Below are 17277 nucleotides of genomic sequence, written 5' to 3' on the forward strand. Positions count from 1 at the left end.
TTAGAATGATTATCTAGATCCTCTATGAGGCTGTGCAGGGATCCAAATGGCAGATTTAAAATAAAACATGAATCGTCAGCGTACAATGACACTTTTTTTTAAACCCTGGATTTCTAATCCCTTGATATTATTGTTGGATCTGATTTGAATAGCTAACATTTCAATGGCCATAATAAATAAATAAATATGTTAATAAAGGACAGCCTTACTTTACTCCCTTTGACAATTTAATTATTTCTGAGAAGTTGCCATTATTTACTATTTTATACATGGGGTTATTATACATGACTTTAACACATCGTATAAGAGATTCTCCAAAATGTAAATAGTCCAGGCATTTATATATAGATCCCAGTCGTACTTTATCAAAGGCCTTTCAAAGTCAGCTATGAATATGAAATCTGGTTTCCCAGATTTTTCACAGTGTTCTATTGTTTTCACTACTTGTCTTATATTATCTCCAATGTAAAAAACCTATCTGATTAGGATTAAATCATTTGGTCGTAGAGAGCTGTTTACTTTCTTCATGTTGATACTGTGTGGCTAAATTGCACACAATATAAATATTTCCACTGAATAATTGCTGCAGATTCTGTGTTTTTTTTCATGACAGAAGCTTGGAAATGTACTTTTATCAGTGTCTTGTCTACAAATGGAATATATTTGTTTTTCCTAATCCCATGCTGACGGTGAGCCCAGTAGATAATGATGAAGTACACAGATGCTGGTTTAATCTACTTACCCCTTTGTGGGGTGCACAACAAGGCACCTTGGTTTATCAATCCCATGAATGACTGAGGTCTTCAGGGAACCATCCAGGCGAGCGGCATTGATTTGAGACTCGTCATTCTCTGAGCTGAGCCAGTATAAATTCCTAGAGAGCCAGTCTAACGCCAGCCCACGGCAGTTTAGTATATCTGAGGGGATAACAAAGAGAGTGAGGCTGTCAATTCAACATCTAGTTTTACAGAATCACATTGGTCATCAGTTAGACAGGATAATATACAGACCTTGGGACAGCAAACAGGTACCAAAACATTGGTATTCAATGTTGTTTATGCTTCCTAACAATGTATATATTTATATATTTTTTTAAATACAGAGGAAGTAAAGATAACACTTCATTTTATGGGAGCGTAATAAACCATTATTTTATAAGGTATTTATAAAGTGTGTGTTCATCATTTATTAAGCGCTATTTATACTTTATTAATACTTTAGAAATGTTTTGAGTGACCAGTGTAATTTCTTACAAAAATATGAACATGCAATTGGTAGACAGTAGACAGTAGGAGCTAGTAAAAGGAGCTAGTAAAAGAATAAGCACACAACACAGGATGTTTTGTGAAATATATAGACGTGTGAATAACATTCACAAATGCAGGAGTCATGATTCATAAATGGTGAGCAAACGTTTGTAAATGCCTTATAAATGGTTTATAAATGCTTTATTATGGACCCTTAAAATAAGTGTTAACAAAGTAAAGATTATAATAAGAGTGTGTCAAAAAGTATATGCAGGCAGGTTTTTGTTCTGTTCTTTATCAGGTGGTCATTAATTAAATCTACGGCACAAATTTACAGAATGGGAATTAGGGTGTGCTCTGTGGATAATCAAAGAAAGAAGAGAGGAGGCTCTTCTTGAAAAACAGCAATTGTCTTTTGCTCTTTGATGACGTACTTTCATGCAATACAATTTGGCAAAACAGATATTCCCATCAAAGCCACAAGAAAACAAATAATGATCGTAGAAGTTATTTCCTGCCTTTGTCTTGACAGTGTTTCATCCCTTCGTAATGTCAATCAGAAAATTGAGAGCTTGGGACTATAAGGTTCTATCTGCATTTTTTGTCAAAATGTAGTTATTGACATGATCTTCTTCTGTTCAATGTTCTCTACCTATATAGTACTCTAAATACCCCCATTCATGTTGTTAAGTTCAAAAGAATACTAGATAAACAATTGCTGACACCATTCAAACCAATGAGGGTTCGGAACTTTAAAGTCAATTATCTCAGATCACCTTTTTGCAGATAGAACCTTATAGTCCCAAGCTCTCGAAATGTAAATATCCATCTTATTAATCAAATGAGTGGCAGGCTCTGGCACTACGTTATTTAATGGCCTATACAGTATTGTTCCCAGAGTTCCTTCAACCCACAAGACTGTTAGCCAACTGAGCTAAAGCCTGGGAATAAGCTCAGGGGAGTTAACACGAGTCGTCATGTCTTAGGCAAGGTAACTCACCATGACACAACCATCTCTGATACATTATTATCTCTCTGAATTACACACTTATGAAGGACAGACAGTGCCTGTGTCTCAAGTAGCACCCCATACCCTACATACTGGGATTCAGCCATTAACTACCTCCAGAGATGACAGTCTCCAGGCGGGTGCCGTTGATGAAGGCCCGTTTGATGGTCTGTGTTTTTACATCCGCCCAGTAGATCCGGTCCTCCTGGGTGTCGTAATCCACAACGGTGACATCATCAATGTCAGGGACAGTCAGTGCAGTCATGACGTTCATGTAAGGGTTGTCAATATCCACCCCACGGATCTCTGACCGCCTGACGTACAGGAGGAACCTTTTCAACACTATGGAGAAATCAGATTAGGAGAGAAATATCAATGACGACCATTGATTTGTGAAGCGGTTGAACTTTTTAGTCAGATATGGTTATGGGGTAAGATATGACATGCAAATGCTAATGTTTATCCCTAATCATAATCCCAAGTCAATACTTCACAAATGCCAATGAAATCATAAATATGTAAAAACATAATTCTGTAATTTTTATGGTTCTTTGTTTAGTGATTGTGTACAATATCCCACTTGTTTGTGACTTTGATAACAAAAACGATAGATACAGGTGTTACAGGATTGAAGATGGCTGTCCCACTCACCGGCGCAAGATTGTTTGTTGAGGGACAGTTTCATGAGGTGTGGACAGGTGCAGGATGCAGTACGGTTGTAATTGATAAGACACAGGTGTGAGCATGGGCCACGCCCATTATTCTCTTCACAAGGGTTAGACGCTGAAGAGAGAGTGAGAGAGAGGAGGGGGTCAGGTTGAGACTTGTCAGCAAAAATATAGAAAAAGATGCAAAAGGAGGAGAAACAATTGGGCCATGATGAATACATGAAGTGAATTGAACAAAAAGCCTCCCAATAATCTAATTTCTGGTGAAAATATTTATAGGAAGTCCTTTTTATGAAGTATATACCAGAGTAAGTGGTAGTGCACTAGTGGTGAAATACAGAAGTATGATCTGGTTTTGGGCCTATGGTCAAAAGGTCTGCTTACCTTCCTGACAGGGTAAAGGGCAACAAAGCGTTTAAAAACAGAAAATACAGATGCTTAGTTCTGTAAATCTGCAACAGACCAATATGATTAAAGGGTTATTTTGAAACGCAGGAAATAAAGGAACAGCTGTAAAACTGTGTGTAAAGTTTTTCCATGGGCAGTTGGCCACCTGTACTGTTCAAACATAATGCTGAATCCCTCTGATACTCCCTCTGATACAACAATAATGCTGATGAGATGGCATTCCACCCTATCCATACCTACTACCACCCACATTGGTTCTCGTGTTTCAACACTGCTTTCAAGTGGTCTAAATCACTGGCAATACATCAGGAGAAATGGTTGGGGTAGGTGGGACATCTTTGGTGCAGTTGCATTTGAAATGGATGCTGACTCAGCAAACCTGGTTACACAAACTAAAGAGTAGTAAATAAATCGTATCTCCCTACTCCTGGTAAGGCTTGGCTGGTTTGGAAAGTATCAGAATGTACTTCCTCATCAATCTACACACAATACCCCATAATGACTAAGCGAAAACAGATATTTAGATGTTTTTATTTAGATATTTTGCAAATGTGTTAAAAATAAAAAACAGAAATATCTTATTTACATAAGTATTCATACGCTTTGCTATGAGACTCGAAATAGAGTTTAGAGGCTCTGTCGCAGCTGCCCACGACCGGGAGACCTATGGGGCGGCGCACAATTGGCCCAGCATTGTCAGGATTAGGGGAGGGTTTGGCCGGCAGGAATGTCCTTGTCCCATCGCGCACTAGCGAGTCCTGTGGCAGGCCAGGCGCGGTGCACGCTGACACGGTCACTAGGTGTAGGGTGTTTCCTCTGACACATTGGTGCGGCTGGCTTCCGGGTTAAGTGGGCATTGTGTCAAGAAGCAGTGCGGCTTGGTTGGGTTGTGTTTCGGAGGAAGCATGGCTCTCGACTTTCGCCTCTCCCGAGTCCATACGGGAGTTGCAGCGATGAGACAAGACTGTAACTGCCAATTGGATATCATGTAATTGGGGAGAAAAAGAAAGTTATAATACAAATGCAAAAAATGTTTTGAGTTTAGGTGCATCCTGTTTCCATTGATCATCCTTGAAATGTTTCTACAACTTGATTGTAGTCCACCTGTGGTAAATTCAATTGAATGGATATGATATTGAAAGGAACACACCTGTCTATATGAGGTCGAACAGCTGACAGTGCATGTCAGAGCAAAAACCAAGCCATGAAGCCGAAGGAATTGTCCGTACAGCTCCGAGACAGGAATGTGTCGAGGCACAGATCTGGGGAAGGGTACCAAATATCTTTCTTAAATGGAAGAAATTTGGAACCACCAAGACTCTTCCTAGAGCTGGCCGCTCGGCCAAACTGAGCAATCGGGGGAGGAGGGCCATGGTCACGGATGTGATCAAGAACCCGATGGTCACTCTGACAGAGCTCCAGAGTTCCTCTGTGGAGATGGAAAAACCTTCCAGAAGGACAAATATCTAAGCACCACTCCACCAATCAGGCCTTTATGGTGGAGTGGCCAGATGGAAGCCACTCCTCAGTAAAAGGCACATGACAGCCCGCTTGGAGTTTGCCAAAAGGCACCTAAATGACTCTCAGACCATGAGAAACAAGATTCTCTGGTCTGATGAAACCGTGATTGAATTATTACTATCACATCTGGAGGAAAACTGCCACCATCCCTACGGTGAAGCATTGTGGTGGCAGCATAATGCTGTGGGGATGTTTTTCAGCGGCAGGGACTTGGAGACTAGTCAAGATCGAAGGAAATATGAACGGAGCAAAGTACAGAGATATCGTTCATGAAAACCTGCTCCGGAGCGCTCGGGACCTCAGACTGGGGCGAAGATTCACCTTCCAATGGGAATGGCACACAGCAAATACAATGCAGGAGTAGCTTCAGGACAAGTCTCTGAATGTCCTTGAGTGGCCCAGCCAGAGCTCGATCAAACATCTCTGGAAAGACTAGTGCTGTGGCGGTCACAAAATGTAGCCAGCCGGTGATTGTCAAGCAAATAAGTCTCATTCTCAAGGGCTCTCAAGTGGCTCAGTGGTCTAAGAACTGCATCTCAGTGCTCGAGGTGTGATTGGGAGTCCCATAGGGCGGGGTAGGCCGTCATTGTAAATAAGAATTTGTTCTTAACTGACTTGCCTTGTTATGTAAAGGTTAAATAAAATAAATGTTTTTTAAAAAAGACTGTTAATTAACATAAACACATTTAGTATCTCCTGGCTTCCACACACAGCCTAGAAGCCACAACTAAATCCATGTTATATAGCTTACACCTTCACGATAAATTGTTTATTGTTTAACATTAATTTATCAATCAATGTACAACATTTAATTACATTACAACATACAGAAACATATTGAAAAAACAATTCTTAAAATCAATCTGCAATATACCATGCTATGAAATATGATAATGATGGGCGTGGTTTTGATTCAACTCTGGTTATTAACAACAACACTGGGATTATTTTACACCAATGAGTGTTAATTATGTATGTTTAGAGTGTAGGCCCTCAAAATAAGGCCTTATGAAATACACATTGTATTGTGTTAAAAAATTACATTTTAGTGATACCATTTTTCTTAGGATCTCACTTGGTGATGTCCTTAGGACTGAAAATGGATGACTGCAACAACCATGTCTGTCACTACCAAATGCAGTCGTGTGGTAACTATACAATTCACTCGAAAGGCAAGGCACTCTAGGAAATAAGTCTTTACACTAAGCATTGTGTTAATTTAACGCTGTTCCAGTGTCTATACATGTCTACGCTTTCAGTGTTTAACGCACTCGACAGCGAGGTTTCCATCCAATTTGTGACAGATTTTCTTGCAAATATTCTATAATATTCATAAAACAACGTGCACATTTCCCCTCCGAAGATGTTCCCATCAAACATACTTTTTCAGATTTAAGGCTGAGTGTGATCACATTTTCAACTCTACTGATGGTTTTGTCACAAAAACTGTTTATATAGTAAATGTGCCCACTCTGGTCTTGGCACATGTACTTTTGCCAACAGTTTGCAGATACAGTGGGGGTAGGCTAGCTACATGATGAGATCATTATGGATAAGACCGATATTATTTGCTTTTGTCAAACGGCATCCAAGCATCGATCATCATGTCACCAGAATAAGACCCTGGATATTTACTGAAAGGGAGGATCAAGCTCATCACCTTGCACATTCACCACTTTGTGAAGTTCTTCATAACTTATTTAATCTGTTGCCTAATAAAATGCATGCTTTTCCCAAGTTATTGTGGGAGGACCAAAAAATGTATCATCACGTGACTCCAAGTTTACTTTGATACAATGGTTATTATATCAATATTTGCAGATAAAGGTGCTTCCACCACCATTTCTCGCATAATGATTTTTACAGACACAAAAAGATCCCACCATGTCTAACGAACAACTTGTCTGACGGCATTTATAAAATTATATATTATTAATCCGCATGAAATGGTTTTATGGAAACATGGTTTGTGTTTATTTAACACTGGAGAATTTGGCCCTATATAAGCAGTATATACGCATTATACAAACAAACAGTGTTTCTCCTTCTTTGTCAACAGTCACTTCAGACGAATAAATGCACTGCTTTTTCAGATTGGACAGATATTTCCTTTTGGTATATTTTCAAACCAGATATAAAGATACCTTTTTGCAGTGATTTACCTGAAGCAAGTTTGACAAACTCATTTCCAAACTCATTTCCTGGACTGTGTCTTGTTGAATACATTATACATTCAGATGGTTTAGAAGAGAGAAAACTGCTCCGTCTGCTCATTCTGTTCTGTCTGTGTGAGTTGAAAACATACCCAACAACACTTGACTCATGATAGGAAACCAAAGCCTGGATACATTTCAGCGTTCAGCCTTGAGAAATGACAATAACATGGGAAAGACGTTGTTCATTTCTAGACTGGCAGACGTCTCATGAATAAATAAACCCCCATGCTTAGCTAACATAAAGAGCAGAAATATGCTAGTTTCCAAAGAGTGATATAATTTCAATACAAAGTCTACTGGGTATACTACGTAATGTAAGCCAGGGCTGGGGCACTTGGCTGTTGTAAATCTCAACTCTCAGGAGGTGCTAGAATATTCATAAAAGGCCTCAGGTAGTCATGGTAAATGTTACAGTAAAATATGTGGAGTGAAGTGTATTATGCTGTTGTTGTTGTTTTTTTTAACAGTCACTGTTTTGAAAGGTACATTTAAAAAAAATACGACTGCATAGATATTCAGACACACATAGAGGTGTTTTTTCTAAATCAAATTAATAATTCAACATGTTTATGTTAAACTAATGCAGGGAGTAGTGGCTCTGTCAAGCAAGATGTGTTATAACCAGGTTGTATTATCAACAACACTCCTCTCTTTCTTTCCATCACTCAGAAGCAAATGCGACAAGGTGGCTGTGTAGGAAAGACACATATTTAACTTGTAAATCTGAGTTGCCCATTTTCTGAATAGAAAATTATCATTATAGCTTCAAATATTACTACTCTGCATGTATTTGAAACAGCTGCTTACTTCCATGCAGTGATTGCATGCACTATGCATGCTGATCAGATTTATTCATTCCTAATCGCGGCAAGCACAGTGCAAAGATGTGGAGATGCATTCAGAGGTCATTTTGTTTAGTAACATTGCAGGCACACTCAGATTTGGTTGCATTAACGCAGCCATGAATACAGAATACTTTATATGAAATCATCATTACTCAACAACTGGTACTTACTACACTGTACTGCATCTTTGTAAATACAATATAAAGCAATCTGAGATACATCATTTGACAAATGTACAGACACTATTCTTGTATTTCCAATATGATCATGTTAGTCTGCTGCGTATCACCAGAGCAGTGAGGGGAGAGTGTTAGGATCTGTTTGATGTGTTATTGTAGCTATAATTAACCAATTACTGTTCCTCACTGGGAGGCATTGGGACAGATTCTTCCCTTAACTAATCATTGGCACCTCCTCCCTGTTTTAACCCCCCACACACACATATACATACATACATACATACATACATACATACATACATACATACATACATACATACATACATACATACATACATACATACATACATACATACATACATACACACACATACATACATACACACACATACACACACATACATACACACACACATACACACACATACACACATACACACACACACATACATACACACATACACACACACATACACACATACACACATACATACATACACACACACATACACACACCACATGATGTATTTACAACAAGACTGTTGACGCCCCGAGACAAGCTCCAGTTTTGGCAGCCACCAAACACCCCCAGAGACAAGTACTGTACCACTGACAGCTCTCCTGTGGTCTCCCTCCCTCTCTTGGTCTCTCTGGTCCAGATCTGCAGGGCCAAGCAGAGAGCACCAGCATCTACAGGCTTTGGGACTGACTGGTTGGAGTGGATATTAGCCAACTCTCCCTCACTGGGCTCTTTAAAATGGGATTAGACATACTTACTGGCTTCTTTAAACGTGCAGTTCAATTTGCTCACTTATCTAAGCAGAACCGTCTCGGGCAGGCAGTTACAGAGGTGGTAACAGACATTAACTCCTACCACATTGGCATCATTCCGGGATTGCTGAATAGATGCAAACCAGATTACTAAAGTGTGAATGCTTGTTCATGGCCGGCGATATACATTCTTAGAAAATATTATATTTTTAAGGGTCTGAGAGTAAATCCGGTGGTCGTTAAAGGAAAGAGAATATCGGCATCCAAGATGTTATGATTCATTGATGATCAGCTGTTTTACAGATCAATCAATTTCCGCAAATTCATTTAGAAACAAAGTGAAATGAATGAACACCCACTCAATGCTGAAGAAAATTACTCTGAGCCCGGAAATATAACTGTTGATTATGCATATTACATGAGAGTAATATATTCAGGCCTTCTGCCATGCTATCTGAACTGAACCTATAGTCAAAGAGAAAATTATAGTATATTGAAATGCCAAACGGATTATGAAATGAAATCGGGTGTTAACTGGTAAGACTATTTTACTTTCCATACACCTATATGCATAATCTGCATAATTGATTTAATTAGTACCTTTATTCTGACTTCCAATGGGCATATACGGAGAAAGGCTGTCATCTGTGTCGACAGGATTATTCGTAACACGCTCTCATTCTGCAGTTCCTGTCATTAATTCTAGTTCAATTATTTTTTTAAATGGCTTGACACTTTAGCATGAACCAATTAGCCTAATTTGGGCGGAGGGAGAAAACACATTCTGAGGTACCATTAATTCAAGCTAATTCTCTGCATGACCACCTTTTTCAATCATTCAGCCCCTTCTCATTGTAGGCATGCTGAGAAGCCCCATGATTGGCAGGCCCAATGACGGCAGAGAAGCAGCTAAAATTAATACCATTATAGTCTTTCTCTTCATCTCAATAAAACAGGGGTTTCACCTATTCGGAAAAGCTTCTTAGTCAATACACAGAGGAATTATGAGTAGAATCAGTTCAACTAGAAAATAATGGGCCAAATCTGATACATATTATTTTCAGAGTTATATGCAACCAGTTTTCAGGATACAGCAGGGAAGTGAGATAAATACTTTATATGGAGAATCTTCATTGCTGTTTAGTCCTGAACAAATCACTGAGAACAAAGGCATCAAACTGGCTGTGATTACAGGCCAAACAGATCAAATGGACATGGGTAAATATTTAACCATTAAAGCCTTGTTCACACTGCAGGCCTTAATACTCAAATCAGTTTTGCTTATCAAATCCGTTTCGGAATACTGAGTGTCCAAACAGCAAGTTACAAGTGATCAAATCGGATGTGTGTGTGTTCAGACAGCAGTCATTTGCTGACATGGCTACGGTAGTTGTCATTGTGACAACGGGTGTGTGTGCAGCGGAGTAGGCTGATTGGTGGTGGTGCTCGTGCTTCCTATCACTCAGAAGTTATGTAGCAAGCTAAGGTGACATCTATGCCTGCCATGGCCATTTCCCAGTTGCTGTGAATGTCCAAATTCATTGTAATTAAAGCCTCAAAAGGAGAAGACAATCCAACTTTCAAAACAATTCATTTTTTGGCTAGCCACAGCAGTCAACTAGCTAGCTAGGTAGCTGTTTAGCTTTCTAGCACATTCACTCATTTGTTTGTAAACAATTAACAAGCTAGTTAGCTACCATGTCATGTTATCGTCAAACTGTCAACAGAATAGATATTGCCAAATAACAGTCTAAAAACAACAAGGGCAAATATATCAGATTTTACTGTTGAGACAAGTCACATGGCCAGGAAACAGATTTTCATCTACTTCAAACCTAAGAAGGTGGTTTGACATGTGGCTTGAAATATCCAATTCCATGAGGCTTTTGCCTGTTCACACTGCAGAAAACAGAGTTATGCAAAAACTGTATAGCATAACAGCAATACAGTACTTTATTACTTAAATGTATGAAAACAAAATCAGTAATTGCTATTTTATATGGCACCGTAGGCCTTAACAAAGGCTTGTAAACTGACAGGAACAAGAAGACAAAACAGATCAAAAGACATGACTAGTCACTCAACCATTAAAGGTTTAAGACATTCTGCTAATCTGATCTGTACCCTACTTAAATGTATTTGTCAGGTAACCACTACCACATATCAGTTGAATTGGTACAGCACTCCCACTCACGGGTGCAACAAATATAGCCTCTAACAAGGCACGCCTTCAAATATGTTAATGAGCAAGAGACTCTTTCCCGCCCATTTTCCCACAATGCACCACAAATTCCCACTGTAAAACATAAATACAGTATTTTACTGTGTCTCCTATAGTGTTTTACTGTTGAAATTACAGAACTGTCTTACAGTGTGCTGTAAAACAAATGTATGGAATTTTACTGTGCATTCTACGGTAATCTACTTTATTCAGTTTATACAGTATCATAATGTTTATTAATACATTAAGTTACTGATAGAATTACAGTGTAGGTCTAGGCTGTTTACCTTGTGGCTGTCTGCTAGGGTGGAAAATCTGTAGGTCAAAGGGCTGAGCGCTGGTCTTCTGGATCACTGTGACATTACGGCCCGTCCACTTGTTGGCCCTGGCCAGGCTGTTAGTCCTCCAGTCTGTCCAGTAGACACTGCCCCCGAACAGGGACACAGCAAAGGGGTGTGACAGATACTCATGTCCCCTCAGGATCTCTATAACCCCACTGCCGTCGTACAGCGCTGAGTAGATGGCATCAGAGCTGTGAGAGGGAGAAGATATGATACAGTACGAGGGTGACTCTAAACAGTAAGCAGACTAGCCAGAGTAGGTGGCATCGGAGACATGATAGGTTAGACTGTCTTCATATAGTAAACAGACTAGCCAGGTAGATAACATACAGCCCAGATAAGATTACATCAGAGCTGTTAGAGGGAAAATACATTATCTGGATGTCATGAGATTGTATAGAGAAAGAGATACAGTATATGCAGACTAGCCAGATAGAGTAACCATGGATGTACAATACATTGTAGAATAGAAGGCATGAGAGCTGTTAGTGAAAAGAGACACTGTGGTATGGATTTCATCATGACGCTGCCGGTCTATACAGTAAACAGACTAGCTTAGCCATGGGAGTACTGGACAGTACATTGCAGCTGCTCATTCACTTGGTATATTTACTCTTGCTTCAATGTATTGCATGTAAGAGTAAGGAAGGTGAATGTCTACAGATTAAAAATACTAACCAGGTAAGGCTATCATGGTAGTATACATTGCAGCTCCTGATTTACTTTTAAATTAAAATGTAATTTAAAGCACAGTTCCCACCAGTTCCCAAATAGTGAGGAAGGCGTTTTAACAAGGATGTCATACGGTGTTTTTTGGGGAATGCTGTAGAATGTTAATGTTAATCTAATAATAATAATAATCTTAATGTATATTCTGACGATAGAAGAGGAGGTTTACAAGTGATATTTTCTCATCATAGACATGACTTCCTGTGGTTACGGCACATAAATAGATAAATTGGCCTTCTGTTCGCTGTAATTGAACATCTCCCTAAAGGAGATGAGGCAAAGAATATAACATGCTGTTCATGCTTATACATATATATATATGTGTATCCAAATAGGCATCATTGCAGCCTAATGTTCATCACTGCTGTGCTCCTATCCTGATAGGTTGTCAATGTAAATAAGAATCTGTTATTAATTGACTTGTAAAGGTTATATGTAAATAAAGGTTACATAAAACATTATAACGTGTGAGTGAATTACCGAGCGTCAGTCCAGACAATTCTCTTCTCCAAATGATCCAGAGTTAGTCCGTTGGGCCAGGCTCCTATCTCCATGTCCTTGAACACAATGTGTCGTCCTCCTCCGCTCATAGAAGCAGCCTCGATACGGGGGAAGGTAGCGTCCCAGTCTGTCCAGAACAGGATTCTAAAAACATTCAATCAATCAAGAAAATGAATGTATAAAGATGTTTATACGTCAACATCAACAAAGCGCTCTACAGTAACCAGCTTTAGACTACGGAGAGCAAGCAGAAAACCCAAGACAATAAAACCCATTCAGATGATCCAAAGAAGACTGATAGATTAAAGAGGACTTGAAGAAAAAGCCTCCATGTAAGGAATAAATTAATTTAGATCATTTGAAACAAATGAACAAATGGACAAAACTAGACAACAGCACAAACTAGATAACAAAACTATTCACTGTGTTGAATACAAAAGAAAACTAGGGCTGACCCCAATTGACTGGTCGATTGTTTGGTCGACTGAGATGCATTTTATTCAAATAGTAGAATATATATATAGCACCAGTCAAATGTTTGGACACGCCTACTATTTCAAGGATTTCTCTTTATTTTACTATTTTCTACATTGTAGAATAAAAGTGAAGACGTCACAACTTTTAAATAACACATATGGAATCATGTAGTAACCAAAAAAGTGTTAACTTCTTGATGCACCCATCCCGTTAGCAGGATCATTTTCGTCAACATCCGCTAAACGGCAGAGCGCCAAATTCAAATTAAATGACTAAAAATATAACATTTTCATGAAATCACAAGTGCAATATAGCAAAACACAGCTTAGCTTGTTGTTAATCCACCTGGTGTGTCAGATTTCAAAAACGCTTTTCGGTGAAAGCATACCAAGCGTTTATGTAAGGACATCTCTCTCAGTAGACAAAAAATTACAAACAGCTAGCAGTCAAGTAGATTGGTCACGAAAGTCAGAAAAGCAATAAAATTAATCACTTACCTTTGATGATCTTTGGATGTTTGCACTCACAAGACTCCCAGTTACACAATAAATGTTCCTTTTGTTCCATAAAGATAATTTTTATATCCAAAATACCTCCATTTGGTTGGTGCATTATGTTCAGAAATCGACAGGCTCAAGCGGTCACAACATCGCAGACGAAAATTCCAAATAGTATCCGTAAAGTTCGTAGAAACATGTCAAACGTTTTTTATAATCCTCAGGTTGTTTTTACAATATATAATCGATAATATTTCAACCGGGACTGTAGCTTCTTCAATAGGTTAGAGAGAGAAATGTCTGATCCAAGCTGTTGCGCATGCAAAACACTGGTGGCACCCAGCCATACAATGACGCAATGTGATCTTTCTCGCTCATTTTTCAAAATAAAAGCCTGAAACTATGTTTAAAGACTGTTCACACCATGGTGAAGCCATGGGAAAAGGAATCTGATTGATATCCCTTTAAATGGAGCGAAGGCAGGCAATGGAACAGAGAGCTTTCAGGAAAAACAGCACTTCCGGGTTGGATTTTCCTAAGGTTTTCGCCTGTAATATCAGTTCTGTAATACACACAGACAATAATTTGACAGTTTTGGAAACTTTAGAGTGTTTTCTATCCTAATCCGACAATTGTATGCATATTCTAGATTCTGGGCCTGAGAAATAGGCAGTTTCATTTGGGTACATTTTTCATCCAAACATCAAAATACTGCCCCCTACACTCCAGATGTTAAACAAATCAAAATATACTCTTCAAATTAGCCACCTTTTGCCTTGATGACAGCATTGCACTCTCTTGGCATTCTCTCAAGCAGCTTCACGATGAATGCTTTTCTAACAGTCTTGAAGGAGTTCCCACATATGCTGAGCACTTGTTGGCTGCTTTTCCTTCACTCTGTGGTCAAACTCATCCCAAACCATCTCAATTGGGTTAAGGTTGGGGGATTGTGGAGGCCAGATTATTTGATGCAGCACTCCATCACTCTCCTTCTTGGTCAAATAGCCCTTACACAGCCTGGAGGTGTGTTTTGGGTCATTGTCCTGTTGAAAAACAAATTATACTCCCACTAAGCGCAAATCAGATGGGATGGCGTATCGCTGCAGAATGCAGTGGTATCCATGTTGGTTAAGTGTGCTTTGAAATCTGAATAAATCACTGACAGTGTCACCAGCAAAGTACTCCCACACCATCACACCTCATCCTCTATGCTTCACAGTAGGAACCACACATGCAGAGATAACCCGTTCACCTACTCCTCATCTCACAAAGACACGGCAGTTGGAACCAAAAATCTCAAATGTGGACTCATCAGACCAAAGGACAGATTTCCATCGGTCTAATGTCCATTGCTCGTGTTTCTTGGCCCAAGTAAGTCTCTTCTTATTGGTGTCCTTTAGTAGTGATTTCTTTGCAGCATTTCAACTTTGAAGGCCTAATTCACGCAGCATGTGTGTCCAAACTTTGACTATTTCCCTATTTTGTTATGTTACAGCCTAATTCTAAAATGTATTAAATAAAAACAATTCCTGAACAATCTTCACATAACACCCAATAAAGACAAAGCGAAAACAGGTTTTTAGAAATGTTTGCAAATATATAAAAGATTTAAAACAGAACTATCTTATTTGCATAAGTATTCAGACCCTTTGCTATGAGGCTCGAAATTGTCACAGATCTGGGGAAGGGTTCCAAAAAATGACTGCAACATTGAAGATCACAATAACACAGTGGCCTCCATCATTCTTAAAAAGAAGCAGCTTGGAACAACCAAGACTGAGCAAATGGGGGAGAAGGGCCATGGTCAGGTAGGTGACCAAGAACCCAATGGTCACTCTGACAGAGCTCTAGTGTTCCTTTGTGGAGAAGGGAGAACCTTCCAGAAGGACAACCATCTCTGCAGTACTCCACCAATCAGGCCTTTATGGTGGCCAGACGGAAGCCACTCCTCAGTAAAAGGCACATGACAGCCCGCTTGAAGTTAAAGTCTCTCAGACCATGACTAACACGATTCTCTTGTCTAGCTAACATACGGGTACATACAAGCAACTACTGTAATGATATGCTATGCGGTTCATAAGGCTAGCATAGATAAATTGTCAGCCAACATAACGTGTAACGTAACTTATTTGAAAAGTCATTACTTTATTACGTTGCTCAAAATTTTCTTAACATTTGTCATAATTTGTTAACGCAATGAATTTGTATGTGCTCTCGGCAGACTTCGGCTGTATATTTTCCACAGTTTTCTTTAAATCTGAAATGTTGTGAAGCTACTCCCATTTTCTGAAGAATTCCATGATGGGCCTTAAAAGCATTGAAATAGTGTCCACTGCTTTGGCATACTAACTATATGCATAATATGACTAATAAGCATACTGCATACTCAATTTACGTTACAAATAGTATGGTTAGTGTGGTTAGTATGAATATTTAAACAAAGCTATAGTCTTTTGTTTGGAGCGCTTCTGTCAATGTTGAGTAAGAACACGTACCTGATTATGCATAGAAGTAGGCCTATAGGCTACTTGGCATGCGTGCAAAAGGACGCATATAATATAATAATATAATAATATATGCCATTTAGCAGACGCTTTTTTCCAAAGCGACTTACAGTCATGTGTGCATACATTCTACGTATGGGTGGTCCCGGGGATCGAACCCACTACCCTGGCATTACAAGCACCATGCTCTACCAACTGAGCTACAGAAGGACCACATAAATGTGCCCATTTGGGGTTCTGACAGTATTTCTGAATGGCTTAACGCAACACGACTAAGAAGCAGAGCTTCTCAAAGTAATGTTTTCTTCACCTCAAACAGCAAGTAAACAAAGTCTGTTTTTCACTGACTGAGAATGACAATAGTTCCTCAATGTAGTTGAAAGATCTTTCCAGCTCTCCCTTTCGATAACCACTTAGCGTGAAAGGGAACAACGTAATGCTCTGATCCAGTGGAAACGTCATAAAATAGGCCTATCTGATTACTTCTTATCCCGTGAGCAAATAGCCTACACCTGTGTCTGTTCCGAGCTTATTGGTGCAGGAAACTCTGAGGGCCCAGAATATTTTATACAATGTTGCAAGTTTGCTAGCATGAGCTTCAGGGCCAGACCTAAGTTAATAGTTGATACAATGTTTCAAGTTTGTTGCAGACAGGCCATGTGTAGCCAATGTGATGTATGTGATATTTATTTTTCTCAGAATATTTTCCAACTGCAGGCTACAATGTTTTTTTTATTGGCTTTATAGGCTATTTTTAATATAGTTGGCAATGGCAATAGACGTTACTTTTTAGCTTTGTATCATTTTCATTTAATTTTGATTAATCATATGACAATGACTTTGACAAACAAAGACTTTATTATAAATGCAATGAAACTGTTCCACGAAAATGTGCATATGAAAACCATAACTGGCACACAGATCGGTAGAAATGGTAAGTAAGATAAATTGGCATTCCACATGAGAAAGTTTGCCGACTCCTCATGTAGCCTGTTACCGGCAACTTCAGGAGAGTTAAGCCAGAATCTGCAAAATCCAGTAGGTGTAGGAGTGGGAGGAGGATGTAGGAGTAAGTCATTTGTGTCTTATTTCATCAAACAATGAAATCTTTTGGTTGGCAAAGATTTTTTTCTTCAGGGACAG

General features: G+C 39.1%; 1 protein-coding gene across 1 annotated transcript in view; it reads right to left on the reverse strand.

Moving 5' to 3' along the window:
- LOC118385852 (low-density lipoprotein receptor-related protein 1B-like) overlaps window positions 1-17277 on the reverse strand; it is a 359442-nt gene that overhangs the window by 200589 nt on the left and 141576 nt on the right. The window contains exons 26-30 of the mRNA XM_052521799.1: window positions 12636-12800; window positions 11373-11617; window positions 2908-3039; window positions 2371-2598; window positions 743-917 (exon numbers count right to left, since the gene is read on the reverse strand). Of these exons, the coding sequence (XP_052377759.1) occupies window positions 743-917; window positions 2371-2598; window positions 2908-3039; window positions 11373-11617; window positions 12636-12800 (945 nt within the window). The remainder of the gene's footprint in view (window positions 1-742; window positions 918-2370; window positions 2599-2907; window positions 3040-11372; window positions 11618-12635; window positions 12801-17277) is intronic.

This window comes from Oncorhynchus keta, chromosome 7 (assembly GCF_023373465.1).
Source record: "Oncorhynchus keta strain PuntledgeMale-10-30-2019 chromosome 7, Oket_V2, whole genome shotgun sequence".
NCBI lineage: Eukaryota > Metazoa > Chordata > Actinopteri > Salmoniformes > Salmonidae > Oncorhynchus > Oncorhynchus keta.